Below are 16,319 nucleotides of genomic sequence, written 5' to 3' on the forward strand. Positions count from 1 at the left end.
TATCCCAAAATTGTCACAACTGCATACGCTCACACATTCACGTGCACGCACGTACCCGAAGAGGCAGATAGAGAGGGAAAAGAGATAAGTGGTTTTCAAATGAGGTGAATTTTCAGGGATTACTCTCTCGGAAGTCAAGTTCTCGTTGGTCGCAAGCCTGAGGTGTTTGCAGCTTTCTCTCTTGGTGGAAAGTTCAGTTTGAAGACAGTAGCTCACTTTCAATTCACTGCTGCATGGGTTGGAAATGTAGAATCCACAGCAGGTCACCTCCCTACTGACTGGCTGCATTTTCTCCCCAGCTATTACCTGGACAAGCTTTTTGGTGATGTTTCTCCCTCCCTCCCGTCCTCTCTTCCCTCCCTCCCGTCCGCTCTTCCCTCCCTCCCGTCCGCTCTTCCCTCCCTCCCGTCCGCTCTTCCCTCCCTCCCGTCTGCTCTTCCCTCCCTCCCGTCTGCTCTTCCCTCCCTCCCGTCTGCTCTTCCCTCCCTCCCGTCCGCTCTTCCCTCCCTCCCGTCCGCTCTTCCCTCCCTCCCGTCCGCTCTTCCCTCCCTCCCGTCCGCTCTTCCCTCCCTCCCGTCCGCTCTTCCCTCCCTCCCGTCCGCTCTTCCCTCCCTCCCGTCCGCTCTTCCCTCCCTCCCGTCCGCTCTTCCCTCCCTCCCGTCCGCTCTTCCCTCCCTCCCGTCCGCTCTTCCCTCCCTCCCGTCCGCTCTTCCCTCCCTCCCGTCCGCTCTTCCCTCCCTCCCGTCCGCTCTTCCCTCCCTCCCGTCCGCTCTTCCCTCCCTCCCGTCCTCTCTTCCCTCCCTCCCGTCCTCTCTTCCCTCCCTCCCGTCCTCTCTTCCCTCCCTCCCGTCCTCTCTTCCCTCCCTCCCGTCCTCTCTTCCCTCCCTCCCGTCCTCTCTTCCCTCCCTCCCGTCCTCTCTTCCCTCCCTCCCGTCCTCTCTTCCCTCCCTCCCGTCCTCTCTTCCCTCCCTCCCGTCCTCTCTTCCCCCCCTCCCGTCCTCTCTTCCCCCCCTCCCGTCCTCTCTTCCCCCCCTCCCGTCCTCTCTTCCCCCCCTCCCGTCCTCTCTTCCCCCCCTCCCGTCCTCTCTTCCCCCCCTCCCGTCCTCTCTTCCCCCCCTCCCGTCCTCTCTTCCCCCCCTCCCGTCCTCTCTTCCCCCCCTCCCGTCCTCTCTTCCCCCCCTCCCGTCCTCTCTTCCCCCCCTCCCGTCCTCTCTTCCCCCCCTCCCGTCCTCTCTTCCCCCCCTCCCGTCCTCTCTTCCCCCCCTCCCGTCCTCTCTTCCCCCCCTCCCGTCCTCTCTTCCCCCCCTCCCGTCCTCTCTTCCCCCCCTCCCGTCCTCTCTTCCCCCCCTCCCGTCCTCTCTTCCCCCCCTCCCGTCCTCTCTTCCCCCCCTCCCGTCCTCTCTTCCCCCCCTCCCGTCCTCTCTTCCCCCCCTCCCGTCCTCTCTTCCCCCCCTCCCGTCCTCTCTTCCCCCCCTCCCGTCCTCTCTTCCCCCCCTCCCGTCCTCTCTTCCCCCCCTCCCGTCCTCTCTTCCCCCCCTCCCGTCCTCTCTTCCCCCCCTCCCGTCCTCTCTTCCCCCCCTCCCGTCCTCTCTTCCCCCCCTCCCGTCCTCTCTTCCCCCCCTCCCGTCCTCTCTTCCCCCCCTCCCGTCCTCTCTTCCCCCCCTCCCGTCCTCTCTTCCCCCCCTCCCGTCCTCTCTTCCCCCCCTCCCGTCCTCTCTTCCCCCCCTCCCGTCCTCTCTTCCCCCCCTCCCGTCCTCTCTTCCCCCCCCTCCCGTCCTCTCTTCCCCCCCCTCCCGTCCTCTCTTCCCCCCCTCCCGTCCTCTCTTCCCCCCCTCCCGTCCTCTCTTCCCCCCCTCCCGTCCTCTCTTCCCCCCCTCCCGTCCTCTCTTCCCCCCCTCCCGTCCTCTCTTCCCCCCCTCCCGTCCTCTCTTCCCCCCCTCCCGTCCTCTCTTCCCCCCCTCCCGTCCTCTCTCCCCCCCCTCCCGTCCTCTCTCCCTCTCTTTCTCCCTCTCTTCCTCTCTCCCTCCCTCCCTCTCTTTCTCCCTCTCTTTCTCCCTCTCTTTCTCCCTCTCTTTCTCCCTCTCTTTCTCCCTCTCTTTCTCCCTCTCTTTCTCCCTCTCTTCCTCCCTCTCTTTCTCCCTCTCTTTCTCCCTCTCTTTCTCCCTCTCTTTCTCCCTCTCTTTCTCCCTCTCTTTCTCCCTCTCTTTCTCCCTCTCTTTCTCCCTCTCTTTCTCCCTCTCTTTCTCCCTCTCTTTCTCCCTCTCTTTCTCCCTCTCTTTCTCCCTCTCTTTCTCTCTCTCTTTCTCCCTCTCTTTCTCCCTCTCTTTCTCCCTCTCTTTCTCCCTCTCTTTCTCCCTCTCTTTCTCCCTCTCTTTCTCCCTCTCTTTCTCCCTCTCTTTCTCCCTCTCTTTCTCCCTCTCTTTCTCCCTCTCTTCCTCCCTCTCTTCCTCCCTCTCTTCCTCCCTCTCTTCCTCCCTCTCTTCCTCCCTCTCTTCCTCCCTCTCTTCCTCCCTCTCTTCCTCCCTCTCTTCCTCCCTCTCTTTCTCCCTCTCTTCCTCTCTTCCCTCCCTCCCTCCCTCTCTTCCTCTCGTCCCTCCCTCTCTTCCTCTCGTCCCTCCCTCCCGTCCTCTCGTCCCTCCCTCCCGTCCTCTCGTCCCTCCCTCCCGTCCTCTCGTCCCTCCCTCCCGTCCTCTCGTCCCTCCCTCCCGTCCTCTCGTCCCTTCCTCTCGTCCCTCCCTCCCTTCCTCTCGTCCCTCCCTCCCGTCCTCTCGTCCCTCCCTCCCGTCCTCTCGTCCCTCCCTCCCGTCCTCTCTTCCCTCCCTCCCGTCCTCTCTTCCCTCCCTCCCGTCCTCTCTTCCCTCCCTCCCGTCCTCTCTTCCCTCCCTCCCGTCCTCTCTTCCCTCCCTCCCGTCCTCTCTTCCCTCCCTCCCGTCCTCTCTTCCCTCCCTCCCGTCCTCTCTTCCCTCCCTCCCGTCCTCTCTTCCCTCCCTCCCGTCCTCTCTTCCCTCCCTCCCGTCCTCTCTTCCCTCCCTCCCGTCCTCTCTTCCCTCCCTCCCGTCCTCTCTTCCCTCCCTCCCGTCCTCTCTTCCCTCCCTCCCGTCCTCTCTTCCCTCCCTCCCGTCCTCTCTTCCCTCCCTCCGTCCTCTCTTCCCTCTCTTTCTCCCTCCCTCTCTTTCTCCCTCCCTCTCTTTCTCCCTCCCTCTCTTTCTCCCTCCCTCTCTTTCTCCCTCCCTCTCTTTCTCCCTCCCTCTCTTTCTCCCTCCCTCTCTTTCTCCCTCCCTCTCTTTCTCCCTCCCTCTCTTTCTCCCTCCCTCTCTTTCTCCCTCCCTCTCTTTTTCCCTCCCTCTCTTTTTCCCTCCCTCTCTTTCTCCCTCCCTCTCTTTCTCCCTCCCTCTCTTTCTCCCTCCCTCTCTTTCTCCCTCCCTCTCTTTCTCCCTCCCTCTCTTTCTCCCTCCCTCTCTTTCTAACTCCCTCTCTTTCTAACTCCCTCTCTTTCTAACTCCCTCTCTTTCTAACTCCCTCTCTTTCTAACTCCCTCTCTTTCTAACTCCCTCTCTTTCTAACTCCCTCTCTTTCTAACTCCCTCTCTTTCTAACTCCCTCTCTTTCTAACTCCCTCTCTTTCTCCCTCCCTCTCTTTCTCCCTCCCTCTCTTTCTCCCTCCCTCTCTTTCTCCCTCCCTCTCTTTCTCCCTCCCTCTCTTTCTCCCTCCCTCTCTTTCTCCCTCCCTCTCTTTCTCCCTCCCTCTCTTTCTCCCTCCCTCTCTTTCTCCCTCCCTCTCTTTCTCCCTCCCTCTCTTTCTCCCTCCCTCTCTTTCTCCCTCCCTCTCTTTCTCCCTCCCTCTCTTTCTCCCTCCCTCTCTTTCTCCCTCCCTCTCTTTCTCCCTCCCTCTCTTTCTCCCTCCCTCTCTTTCTCCCTCCCTCTCTTTCTCCCTCCCTCTCTTTCTCCCTCCCTCTCTTTCTCCCTCCCTCTCTTTCTCCCTCCCTCTCTTTCTCCCTCCCTCTCTTTCTCCCTCCCTCTCTTCCTCTCTCCCTCTCTTCCTCTCTTCCTCTCTTCCTCTCTCCCTCCCTCCCTCTTCTCCCTCCTCTCTTCCTCCCTCTCTTCCTCCCTCTCTTCCTCCCTCTCTTCCTCCCTCTCTTCCTCCCTCTCTTCCTCCCTCTCTTCCTCCCTCTCTTCCTCCCTCTCTTCCTCCCTCTCTTCCTCCCTCTCTCTCCTCCCTCTCTTCCCTCTCTTCCCTCCCTCCCGTCCTCTCTTCCCTCCCTCCCGTCCTCTCTTCCCTCCCTCCCGTCCTCTCTTCCCTCCCTCCCGTCCTCTCTTCCCTCCCTCCCGTCCTCTCTTCCCTCCCTCCCGTCCTCTCTTCCCTCCCTCCCGTCCTCTCTTCCCTCCCTCCCGACCTCTCTTCCCTCCCTCCCGTCCTCTCTTCCCTCCCTCCCGTCCTCTCTTCCCTCCCTCCCGTCCTCTCTTCCCTCCCTCCCGTCCTCTCTTCCCTCCCTCCCGTCCTCTCTTCCCTCCCTCCCGTCCTCTCTTCCCTCCCTCCCGTCCTCTCTTCCCTCCCTCCCGTCCTCTCTTCCCTCCCTCCCGTCCTCTCTTCCCTCCCTCCCGTCCTCTCTTCCCTCCCTCCCGTCCTCTCTTCCCTCCCTCCCGTCCTCTCTTCCCTCCCTCCCGTCCTCTCTTCCCTCCCTCCCGTCCTCTCTTCCCTCCCTCCCGTCCTCTCTTCCCTCCCTCCCGTCCTCTCTTCCCTCCCTCCCGTCCTCTCTTCCCTCCCTCCCGTCCTCTCTTCCCTCCCTCCCGTCCTCTCTTCCCTCCCTCCCGTCCTCTCTTCCCTCCCTCCCGTCCTCTCTTCCCTCCCTCCCGTCCTCTCTTCCCTCCCTCCCGTCCTCTCTTCCCTCCCTCCCGTCCTCTCTTCCCTCCCTCCCGTCCTCTCTTCCCTCCCTCCCGTCCTCTCTTCCCTCCCTCCCGTCCTCTCTTCCCTCCCTCCCGTCCTCTCTTCCCTCCCTCCCGTCCTCTCTTCCCTCCCTCCCGTCCTCTCTTCCCTCCCTCCCGTCCTCTCTTCCCTCCCTCCCGTCCTCTCTTCCTCCCTCTCTTTCTCCCTCTCTTTCTCCCTCTCTTTCTCCCTCTCTTTCTCCCTCTCTTTCTCCCTCTCTTTCTCCCTCTCTTTCTCCCTCTCTTTCTCCCTCTCTTTCTCCCTCTCTTTCTCCCTCTCTTTCTCCCTCTCTTTCTCCCTCTCTTTCTCCCTCTCTTTCTCCCTCTCTTTCTCCCTCTCTTTCTCCCTCTCTTTCTCCCTCTCTTTCTCCCTCTCTTTCTCCCTCTCTTTCTCCCTCTCTTTCTCCCTCTCTTTCTCCTCTCTTCTCCTCTCTCCTCTCTCCCTCCTTTCTCCCTCCCTCTCTTCCTCTCTCCCTCCCTTTCTCCCTCCCTCTCTTCCTCCCTCCCTCTCTTCCTCCCTCCCTCTCTTCCTCCCTCCCTCTCTTTCTCCCTCCCTCTCTTTCTCTCTCCCTCTCTTTCTCCCTCTCTTTCTCCCTCTCTCCCTCTCTTTCTCCCTCTCTTTCTCCCTCTCTTTCTCCCTCTCTTCCTCTCTCCCTCTCTTCCTCCCTCCCTCTCTTCCTCCCTCCCTCTCTTCCTCCCTCCCTCTCTTCCTCCCTCCCTCTCTTCCTCCCTCCCTCTCTTCCTCCCTCTCTTCCTCCCTCTCTTCCTCCCTCTCTTCCTCCCTCTCTTCCTCCCTCTCTTCCTCCCTCTCTTCCTCCCTCTCTTCCTCCCTCTCTTCCTCCCTCTCTTCCTCCCTCTCTTCCTCCCTCTCTTCCTCCCTCTCTTCCTCCCTCTCTTCCTCCCTCTCTTCCTCCCTCTCTTTCTCCCTCTCTTTCTCCCTCTCTTCCTCCCTCTCTTTCTCTCTCCCTCTCTTTCTCTCTCCCTCTCTTTCTCTCTCCCTCTCTTTCTCTCTCCCTCTCTTTCTCCCTCTCTTTCTCCCTCTCTTTCTCCCTCTCTTTCTCCCTCTCTTTCTCCCTCTCTTTCTCCCTCTCTTTCTCCCTCTCTTTCTCCCTCTCTTCCTCTCTCCCTCTCTTTCTCCCTCTCTTTCTCCCTCTCTTTCTCCCTCTCTTTCTCCCTCTCTTCCTCTCTCCCTCTCTTTCTCCCTCTCTTCCTCCCTCCCTCTCTTTCTCCCTCTCTTTCTCCCTCTCTTCCTCTCTCCCTCCCTCCCTCTCTTCCTCTCTCTCTCCCTCCCTCCCTCTCTTCCTCTCGTCCCTCCCTCCCGTCCTCTCGTCCCTCCCTCTCTTCCCTCCCTCCCTCCCGTCCTCTCGTCCCTCCCTCCCGTCCTCTCGTCCCTCCCTCCCGTCCTCTCGTCCCTCCCTCCCTTCCTCCCGTCCTCTCGTCCCTCCCTCCCGTCCTCTCGTCCCTCCCTCCCGTCCTCTCGTCCCTCCCTCCCGTCCTCTCGTCCCTCCCTCCCGTCCTCTCGTCCCTCCCTCCCGTCCTCTCGTCCCTCCCTCCCGTCCTCTCTTTCTCCCTCCCTCCCTCTCTTTCTCCCTCCCTCCCTCTCTTTCTCCCTCCCTCTCTTTCTTTCTCCCTCCCTCTCTTTCTTTCTCCCTCCCTCTCTTTCTTTCTCCCTCCCTCTCTTTCTCCCTCCCTCTTTCTCCCTCCCTCTCTTCCTCTCTTCCTCTCTTTCTCCCTCTCTTCCTCTCTTTCTCCCTCTCTTCCTCTCTTTCTCCCTCTCTTCCTCTCTTTCTCCCTCTCTTCCTCTCTTCCTCTCTCCCTCTCTTCCTCTCTCCCTCTCTTCCTCTCTCCCTCTCTTCCTCTCTTCCTCTCTCCCTCTCTTCCTCTCTCCCTCTCTTCCTCTCTCCCTCTCTTCCTCTCTCCCTCCCTCCCTCCCTCTCTTCCTCCCTCTCTTCCTCCCTCTCTTCCTCCCTCTCTTCCTCCCTCTCTTCCTCCCTCTCTTCCTCCCTCTCTTCCTCCCTCTCTTCCTCCCTCTCTTCCTCCCTCTCTTCCTCCCTCTCGTCCTCCCTCCCGTCCTCCCTCCCGTCCTCCCTCCCGTCCTCCCTCCCGTCCTCCCTCCCGTCCTCCCTCCCTCCTCTCTTCCCTCCTCTCTTCCCTCCCTCCCGTCCTCTCTTCCCTCCCTCCCGTCCTCTCTTCCCTCCCTCCCGTCCTCTCTTCCCTCCCTCCCGTCCTCTCTTCCCCCCCTCCCGTCCTCTCTTCCCCCCCTCCCGTCCTCTCTTCCCCCCCTCCCGTCCTCTCTTCCCCCGCTCCCGTCCTCTCTTCCCCCCCTCCCGTCCTCTCTTCCCCCCCCTCCCGTCCTCTCTTCCCCCCCCTCCCGTCCTCTCTTCCCCCCCTCCCGTCCTCTCTTCCCCCCCTCCCGTCCTCTCTTCCCCCCCTCCCGTCCTCTCTTCCCCCCCCTCCCGTCCTCTCTTCCCCCCCTCCCGTCCTCTCTTCCCCCCCTCCCGTCCTCTCTTCCCCCCCTCCCGTCCTCTCTTCCCCCCCTCCCGTCCTCTCTTCCCCCCCTCCCGTCCTCTCTTCCCCCCCTCCCGTCCTCTCTTCCCCCCCCTCCCGTCCTCTCTTCCCCCCCTCCCGTCCTCTCTTCCCCCCCTCCCGTCCTCTCTTCCCCCCTCCCGTCCTCTCTTCCCCCCCTCCCGTCCTCTCTTCCCCCCCTCCCGTCCTCTCTTCCCCCCCTCCCGTCCTCTCTTCCCCCCCTCCCGTCCTCTCTTCCCCCCCTCCCGTCCTCTCTTCCCCCCCTCCCGTCCTCTCTTCCCCCCCTCCCGTCCTCTCTTCCCCCCCTCCCGTCCTCTCTTCCCCCCCTCCCGTCCTCTCTTCCCCCCCTCCCGTCCTCTCTTCCCCCCCTCCCGTCCTCTCTTCCCCCCCTCCCGTCCTCTCTCCCCCCCCTCCCGTCCTCCCTCTCTTCCTCTCTTTCTCCCTCTCTTCCTCTCTCCCTCCCTCCCTCTCTTTCTCCCTCTCTTTCTCCCTCTCTTTCTCCCTCTCTTTCTCCCTCTCTTTCTCCCTCTCTTTCTCCCTCTCTTTCTCCCTCTCTTTCTCCCTCTCTTTCTCCCTCTCTTTCTCCCTCTCTTTCTCCCTCTCTTTCTCCCTCTCTTTCTCCCTCTCTTTCTCCCTCTCTTTCTCCCTCTCTTCCTCCCTCTCTTCCTCCCTCTCTTCCTCCCTCTCTTCCTCCCTCCCTCTCTTCCTCCCTCCCTCTCTTCCTCCCTCCCTCTCTTCCTCCCTCCCTCTCTTCCTCCCTCCCTCTCTTCCTCCCTCCCTCTCTTCCTCCCTCCCTCTCTTCCTCCCTCCCTCTCTTCCTCCCTCCCTCTCTTCCTCCCTCCCTCTCTTCCTCCCTCCCTCTCTTCCTCCCTCCCTCTCTTCCTCCCTCCCTCTCTTCCTCCCTCCCTCTCTTCCTCCCTCCCTCTCTTCCTCCCTCCCTCTCTTCCTCCCTCCCTCTCTTTCTCCCTCCCTCTCTTTCTCCCTCTCTTCCTCTCTTCCTCTCTCCCTCTCTTTCTCCCTCTCTTCCTCCCTCCCTCTCTTTCTCCCTCTCTTCCTCCCTCCCTCTCTTCCTCCCTCCCTCTCTTCCTCCCTCCCTCTCTTCCTCCCTCCCTCTCTTCCTCCCTCCCTCTCTTCCTCCCTCCCTCTCTTCCTCCCTCTCTTCCTCCCTCTCTTCCTCCCTCTCTTCCTCCCTCTCTTCCTCTCTCCCTCTCTCCCTCTCTTTCTCTCTCCCTCTCTTTCTCTCTCCCTCTCTTCCTCTCTCCCTCTCTTTCTCTCTCCCTCTCTTTCTCTCTCCCTCTCTTTCTCTCTCCCTCTCTTTCTCTCTCCCTCTCTTTCTCTCTCCCTCTCTTTCTCTCTCCCTCTCTTCCTCTCTCCCTCTCTTTCTCCCTCTCTTCCTCCCTCCCTCTCTTTCTCCCTCTCTTTCTCCCTCTCTTTCTCCCTCTCTTTCTCCCTCTCTTCCTCTCTCCCTCTCTTTCTCCCTCTCTTCCTCCCTCTCTTCCTCCCTCCCTCTCTTCCTCCCTCCCTCTCTTCCTCCCTCCCTCTCTTCCTCCCTCCCTCTCTTCCTCCCTCCCTCTCTTCCTCCCTCCCTCTCTTCCTCCCTCTCTTCCTCCCTCCCTCTCTTCCTCCCTCTCTTCCTCCCTCTCTTCCTCCCTCTCTTCCTCCCTCCCTCTCTTTCTCCCTCCCTCTCTTTCTCCCTCCCTCTCTTTCTCCCTCTCTTTCTCCCTCTCTTCCTCTCTCCCTCTCTTTCTCCCTCTCTTCCTCCCTCCCTCTCTTTCTCCCTCTCTTTCTCCCTCTCTTTCTCCCTCTCTTCCTCTCTCCCTCCCTCCCTCTCTTCCTCTCTCTCTCCCTCCCTCCCTCTCTTCCTCTCGTCCCTCCCTCCCGTCCTCTCGTCCCTCCCTCTCTTCCCTCCCTCCCTCCCGTCCTCTCGTCCCTTCCTCTCGTCCCTCCCTCCCGTCCTCCCGTCCTCTCGTCCCTCCCTCCCGTCCTCTCGTCCCTCCCTCCCGTCCTCTCGTCCCTCCCTCCCGTCCTCTCGTCCCTCCCTCCCGTCCTCTCGTCCCTCCCTCCCGTCCTCTCGTCCCTCCCTCCCGTCCTCTCGTCCCTCCCTCCCGTCCTCTCGTCCCTCCCTCCCGTCCTCTCGTCCCTCCCTCCCGTCCTCTCGTCCCTCCCTCCCGTCCTCTCGTCCCTCCCTCCCGTCCTCTCGTCCCTCCCTCCCGTCCTCTCGTCCCTCCCTCCCGTCCTCTCGTCCCTCCCTCCCGTCCTCTCTTCCCTCCCTCCCTCCCTCTCTTTCTCCCTCCCTCTCTTTCTCCCTCCCTCTCTTTCTCCCTCCCTCCCTCTCTTTCTCCCTCCCTCTCTTTCTCCCTCCCTCTCTTTCTCCCTCCCTCTCTTTCTTTCTCCCTCCCTCTCTTTCTCCCTCCCTCTCTTTCTCCCTCCCTCTTTCTCCCTCCCTCTCTTCCTCTCTTCCTCTCTTTCTCCCTCTCTTCCTCTCTTTCTCCCTCTCTTCCTCTCTTTCTCCCTCTCTTCCTCTCTTTCTCCCTCTCTTCCTCTCTTTCTCCCTCTCTTCCTCTCTTTCTCCCTCTCTTCCTCTCTTCCTCTCTTCCTCTCTCCCTCTCTTCCTCTCTCCCTCTCTTCCTCTCTTCCTCTCTCCCTCTCTTCCTCTCTTCCTCTCTCCCTCCCTCCCTCCCTCCCTCCCTCCCTCTCTTCCTCCCTCTCTTCCTCCCTCTCTTCCTCCCTCTCTTCCTCCCTCTCTTCCTCCCTCCCTTCCTCCCTCCCTTCCTCCCTCCCTTCCTCCCTCCCTTCCTCCCTCCCTCCCTCCCGTCCTCTCTTCCCTCCCTCCCGTCCTCTCTTCCCTCTCTCCCGTCCTCTCTTCCCTCCCTCCCGTCCTCTCTTCCCTCCCTCCCGTCCTCTCTTCCCTCCCTCCCGTCCTCTCTTCCCTCCCTCCCGTCCTCTCTTCCCTCCCTTCCGTCCTCTCTTCCCTCCTCCCTTCCGTCCTCTCTTCCCTCCTCTCTTCCCTCCCTTCCGTCCTCTCTTCCCTCCCTCCCGTCCTCTCTTCCCTCCCTCCCGTCCTCTCTTCCCTCCCTCCCGTCCTCTCTTCCCTCCCTCCCGTCCTCTCTTCCCTCCCTCCCGTCCTCTCTTCCCTCTATTTCTCCCGTCCTCTCTTCCCTCTATTTCTCCCGTCCTCTCTTCCCTCTATTTCTCCCGTCCTCTCTTCCCTCTATTTCTCCCGTCCTCTCTTCCCTCTATTTCTCCCGTCCTCTCTTCCCTCTATTTCTCCCGTCCTCTCCCCTCTATTTCTCCCTCCCTCTCTCCCCTCTATTTCTCCCTCCCTCTCTTCCCTCTATTTCTCCCTCCCTCTCTTCCCTCTATTTCTCCCTCCCTCTCTTCCCTCTATTTCTCCCTCCCTCTCTTCCCTCTATTTCTCCCTCCCTCTCTTCCTCCCTCCCTCCCTCCCTTCCTCCCTCCCTCCCTCTCTTTCTCCCTCCCTCTCTTTCTCCCTCTCTTCCTCTCTTCCTCCCTCCCTCTCTTCCTCCCTCCCTCTCTTCCTCCCTCCCTCTCTTCCTCCCTCCCTCTCTTCCTCCCTCCCTCTCTTCCTCCCTCCCTCTCTTCCTCCCTCCCTCTCTTCCTCCCTCCCTCTCTTCCTCCCTCCCTCTCTTCCTCCCTCCCTCTCTTCCTCCCTCCCTCTCTTCCTCCCTCCCTCTCTTCCTCCCTCCCTCTCTTCCCCCTTTCTTTCCGTCTGTCTTTCCGTCTGTCTTGTCTTCCCCCCTACTCTCTCTGCTTTTTAAAGATAAAATGCTTGTCCCATCATATTCTGGTAAGAGAGGCTTTGGTCTCTTACCCCATGGTGATCACACAATGGCCCAGCATGAGAATAATCCGGTTATGATGTTTCCACTTCATGCTTTCTTTGTTTCAGTAGAACCCATTCAATTCAGGAATGTTTCAGGATGAGTGTAATTGACGCCTTTCAACCTAGTTAGGCATTGTCTGTTCTAAACAGATATTGTGTGGCAATTTTTGATTACACTTGTGGCCGTCTTTTGCAGCATTGTCCGAGTCTATAAAAAAAAAAGTCAATTTTTATAACTCTTCAGTTTGAGTTTGTATTTTTTTATTGTCGTACTTCTTGTGAGCATGATGGGAGAAACAGAGTTAAAACTTCAGGCCAATGATCTTTTGTCAGAATGGCCTTGCTCTCAAAATGCCATTTTCATCTGCCTCATCCTTTTGAAAATTCTTTGTAGATGCACACTGGCTAGCAAAAATGAACGAGCTCAATGTAGGACTGAATCTTGTATATTCCATCCAGTGAGTGAGTGAGAACAGAAATGTTGATGCCTGGTAACACCCACATGATGACACAAAATTAGGTGGGAATGTGAGTTGTGAGGAGGATGCAAAGAGGTTTCATGGGGATTTAGACAGGCTACGTGAGCGGGCAAGACCATGGCAGATGGAATATTATGTGGAAAAATGTGAGGTTATCCACTTTGGTAGGAAAAACAGAAATGCAGAGAGATTGCGAAGTGTTGATGCCCAACGGGACGTGGGTGTCCTTGTTAATAAGTCACTAAAAGCTAGCGTGCAGTTACAGCAAGCAATTAGGGAGGCAAATGAAGGGTTGGCCTTCATTGCAAGGGGTTTTGAGTGCATGAGTAAAGAAGTCTTGCTGCAATTGTATAGAGCCTTGGCGATTCCTCACCTGAAGTATTGTATACAGTTTTGGTCTCCTTACCTAAGAAAAGATTAACTTGCTATAGAGGGAGTGCAACAAAGGTTCACCAGACTGATTCCTGGGATAGCTGGTGTCTCCTATGAGGAGACTGGGCTTATATTCTCTCGAGTTTAGAAGAATGAGAGGTGATCTCATTGAAGCATACAAAATTCTTAGAGTTCGAAAAGGTAGATGCAGGGAAGGATTTTTTCCCATGGCTGAGTCTAGAACCAGGGAACACAGTCTCAAAATGAGGTAGGCCATATGGGACTGAGATGAGGAGCAATTTCTTCATTCAGAGGGTGGTGAATCTTTGGAATTCTCTACCCCAGCGGGCTGTGGAGGCTCAGTGCTGGAAAATGGCGTTGAGTTAGAGGATCAGCCATGATCTCGTTGAATGGCGGAGCAGGCTCAAGGGGCCGAATGGCCTACTGCTCCTATTTCCTGTGCTCCTATGTTCCTGCGTAATGAAAGCACTTCTGCGTGCAACAGCCGTCGGCGAGGGTGGACCTTCAGCACTGCTAGGATTTGAGCGGCCCAGAGTTTGAACTAGGGAATGCGTTTTCTGATGGGGAGGGAGCAGTAATGCAGGTCTTTGAGGTCATGAATGTAGACGTTTCCCAGTGTAGAACACATTCGCTTGATATCGCATTGGGTTTATTGGAATATAGCTCGGACATGTTCTACACTGGGCAGGTGATTCACTCCATCTGGTTATGGCTCAGCCAGAAGGCTCTGAACCAACTGACCTTCCTCCCCATGTGGAGTGGGCACTGACAGGTGGTGTGTAGTCAAGACCCTGGTGTTAAAATACCACGGGCCTGAAATTTCTGATAGCAGATGAGTTTCACACTCATTCTGTCCCTGCCAGCCCATAAGCCACTCAGAATTATAATCCACCCCGATTATGTTTCAACACTCAGCCTTGTATTATTGCTCTGTGTATGTTCAATAACAAAAATAAGTTACCGGGAAGGAACTGAAATAAACTGCTGCCAAATCACCTGCCTGGTGTTGATCCAAATTCTTCTGTGATAATGAAATGTGTAGGACACTTGATCCTATGTGAGGCAGAAGGCTTTGCTAATATTATTAAGTAACACAGGGAGGAGTTCAAGATTCAGCTGTAAGGAGCATATTCCACGTTAATGATTTGGACTGATTCTACAGATGAATCGGTGATTGATCAGAATTGCACAGTTGGCAGACATGAGCTGACTTGTTGGGGGGCTGTCTTGTTCCCTCTGCAGGTGTGATCGAGCGCTGGGAACTGATCCAAGCCCAGGCTCTCAACAAGGAGCTGAGAATGAAGCAGAATCTTCAGCAGTGGCAACAGTTCAACTCTGACCTGGACAGCATCTGGGTGTGGATGAGTGAGACAGAGGAGGAGCTGGAGCATCTCAGCAGACTGGACGTCAGCACAGACATCCAGAGCATAGAACTGCGGATTAAAAAGCTCAAAGTATGTCCCAACTTTCTCCTGTATCCAGCAGTGAACTGATGAAGACCCATCGCTCTGATAGTAAATTAGACTATATCCTCGTCATCACCAAAACCACCAACTCCTACCTCAGTAATATCACTTTCCACCCCTGCCTCTGTTCATCTGCTGTTAAAATCTTCCTCCATGCCTTTCGTTGCCTCCAGACTCAAACATTCCAATGCTTTCTTGGCCAGCCTCCCACTTTGCACCCTGCGCAAACTTCAGTTAATCCAGAGCTCTGCTGCCCATGGCCTAACTCCCACCAAGTCCCATTCACCTATCACCCATGTGCTCACTGACCTATACTGGCTGCGTTTCGATCCTGCCTTGATTTAAAAATCTTCCCTTTTTTTTTCTGTTCAAATCCCTCTGAGGCCTCACCACTCCCTAGCTCGATAACCTCCTCCAGCCCTGAAAACCTCTGAGATCTCTGCGTTCCTCCAATTCTGGCCTCTTTAGCATCTACTACTCCCTTTGTCCCACCATTGGTGGCCTATGTACATAAATAGGCACACTCCCCATGTATCAGGGTTTCAGGTGTGGAAATCGGCACTCCATGAGCAGTGTGAATCCCCCTCGAGTTGTGAAAGCTGAGTTTAGGAAGTGATGTTGTTGACTTGTTTAGGAACGTACCATGTAATTCAGTATGTTTTCTGCAGGGAGGAATATGTACCTGAATCTAATAATGTCTTAACAGGAGTCTGGTCCTTAGTGTAGATGCACTGGTCTTGTACCATACGGGATGGAGAATTGACACTAATCTGCACTGTGGTCCTGTCTCCAACACAAGCACCTCCTGCTGTGTTGGTGAATTTATCTTGGTAGCTTGCTTGTGACCTGGATTTAGTCGAGTAACTTAATGTGACATCCAGGCAGTAAGCCTGTTAGCAGAAGACCGTGTTTTGTTGACTTAATTTTAAAAATAAATAGTATTCAATATAACAAATGGGACCATTAACATCACAGGTAAACTCATTTGTATGGTATGAAGTGGAATGCTTCTGCTGTCGTCCAGCTCTGTGTGATACCAATGTGGTCAATCACCTCTGTCACAGCATCTCATTGCTGATGTACATAGGGCTTGACACTGCACAGGCATCTGGAGTTCCTATGGATTTAGGCCAGATTCAAAGTGTCATTACACTTTTACCTTTAAATAGATACAGCCACAGAGCAGCATTGGTTGACTCAAGTGCATTTTGCTAAAAGGTGTATACAGAAAATGATAAATAATATCCAACAGTCCAAAAGGTAAATAATATGTACTTCAGTAAACAGACACTGAATATTAATCTCAGATTTGTTTGAAGTGCCGTATCTTGTATGACAAGTTATTAATTGGATCAAGTTTGTGTACAAACCATTTGTTAACTGATCACAACAAAATACATTCAGCACTCGGTAAGTCAGTTGATTGTTTTAATCATAACTCATTGTAAGGATTTCTCGGCACTTTATCTTGAGCTTAGTTTTATTTGCAGCAATTTGGATTGATTGGAGTTGCTGGGAGAGGCAAAATAAGTGCTCCCCGAGTGGCAGGGAGGTGTGACAGCAGATTAACACATTTACATTGGCTGTTTGTATTAAGTTGAATTCAGCAATAATAAATTTCATTTATATAGCAACTGTAATGTAGAAAAACAGCCCAAGGTACTTCACAGAGGTGTTATCAAAAAAATGGATGCTGAACCAAAGAAAGAGATATTTTGGAGGGGTGATCAAAAGCTTGGACAAAGCAAGTCTTAAATTTGGGAAGCAGAGAACTTTAGCTGGGGAACTCAAAACTGTAACATTCAGCACCACTTCTGGTGGGAGGGTATAATTCCAATGTGACAAGTTTGCATAGGCAGATTTCTTTATAAATGTTAACATAGGAAATTTTAATGGTGAAAGTTGACACAAAGGGCTGGACTTTACGCATGAGGCAGGGTTCCTGACACAGGCCGAAAAGTTAGGGGGAGCCCTGCCTCTGCAATTTTTCTGATCCCTGGAGCGATGCTCGGGTCTTTTGGGGTCAACGTTTAAGGAGTTGGGATCCCCGGGAGAATCGCAATTGGGATTCCTGACATCGGATTTTGTGGCGGGCAATTCTGTCCCAATTCTCCGGGCCCCCCCCCCCCCACCCCGCCACGAAACCCACCGTCGGGATGAGCACAAAATCTGGCCCAAAGTGTGAGTAGGTGTAAAATTAGGATGTAATAGATATATATTTTATCCACTCTCCTAGCCATTCCCAGCCTTGATAACATCTTGAGCTAATGGAAGTGGATTGGACTATCGGACGCTTACATCCTCCAATCATTCAGTCAAGTGATGAAGGTGGCGGCTCAGCCACCTGCTCTGGAGAGGAACATGGCCATTTTCAGGTTGTTTTCCTTGTGTTTGTTTCAGGAATTGCAAAAGGCAGTTGACAACCGCAAAGCCATCATCTTGTCCATAAACCTGTGCAGTGCCGAGTTCACCCATTCAGACACTAGTGACGCACAGGAGCTCCGGGAACACTTGAGTCAGATGAACAAGCGGTGGGACCGAGTTGGCAGCCTGCTGGAGGATTGGCGTAGCACTCTTCAGGGTGCGCTTATGCAGTGCCATGTGAGTATTACTGCTGGGCCTCCCACTGAGCTCTTTCGCAAAGTTGTGCATAATCGGACGACTTCTAGCCAAGAGTCTTGGCCCAAAA

At 56.0% G+C, this 16,319-nt stretch overlaps 1 protein-coding gene across 15 annotated transcripts in view; it reads left to right on the top strand.

Moving 5' to 3' along the window:
- Positions 1-16,319, top strand: part of LOC137376257 (nesprin-1-like) — a 500,292-nt gene that overhangs the window by 466,203 nt on the left and 17,770 nt on the right. For all 15 annotated transcript variants that reach the window (XM_068044441.1, XM_068044433.1, XM_068044435.1 and 12 more), the window contains 2 exons: positions 13,407-13,618; positions 16,031-16,231. In XM_068044441.1, the coding sequence (XP_067900542.1) occupies positions 13,407-13,618; positions 16,031-16,231 (413 nt within the window). The remainder of the gene's footprint in view (positions 1-13,406; positions 13,619-16,030; positions 16,232-16,319) is intronic.

This window comes from Heterodontus francisci, chromosome 13, assembly GCF_036365525.1.
Source record: "Heterodontus francisci isolate sHetFra1 chromosome 13, sHetFra1.hap1, whole genome shotgun sequence".
NCBI classification, from domain to species: Eukaryota; Metazoa; Chordata; class Chondrichthyes; order Heterodontiformes; family Heterodontidae; genus Heterodontus; species Heterodontus francisci.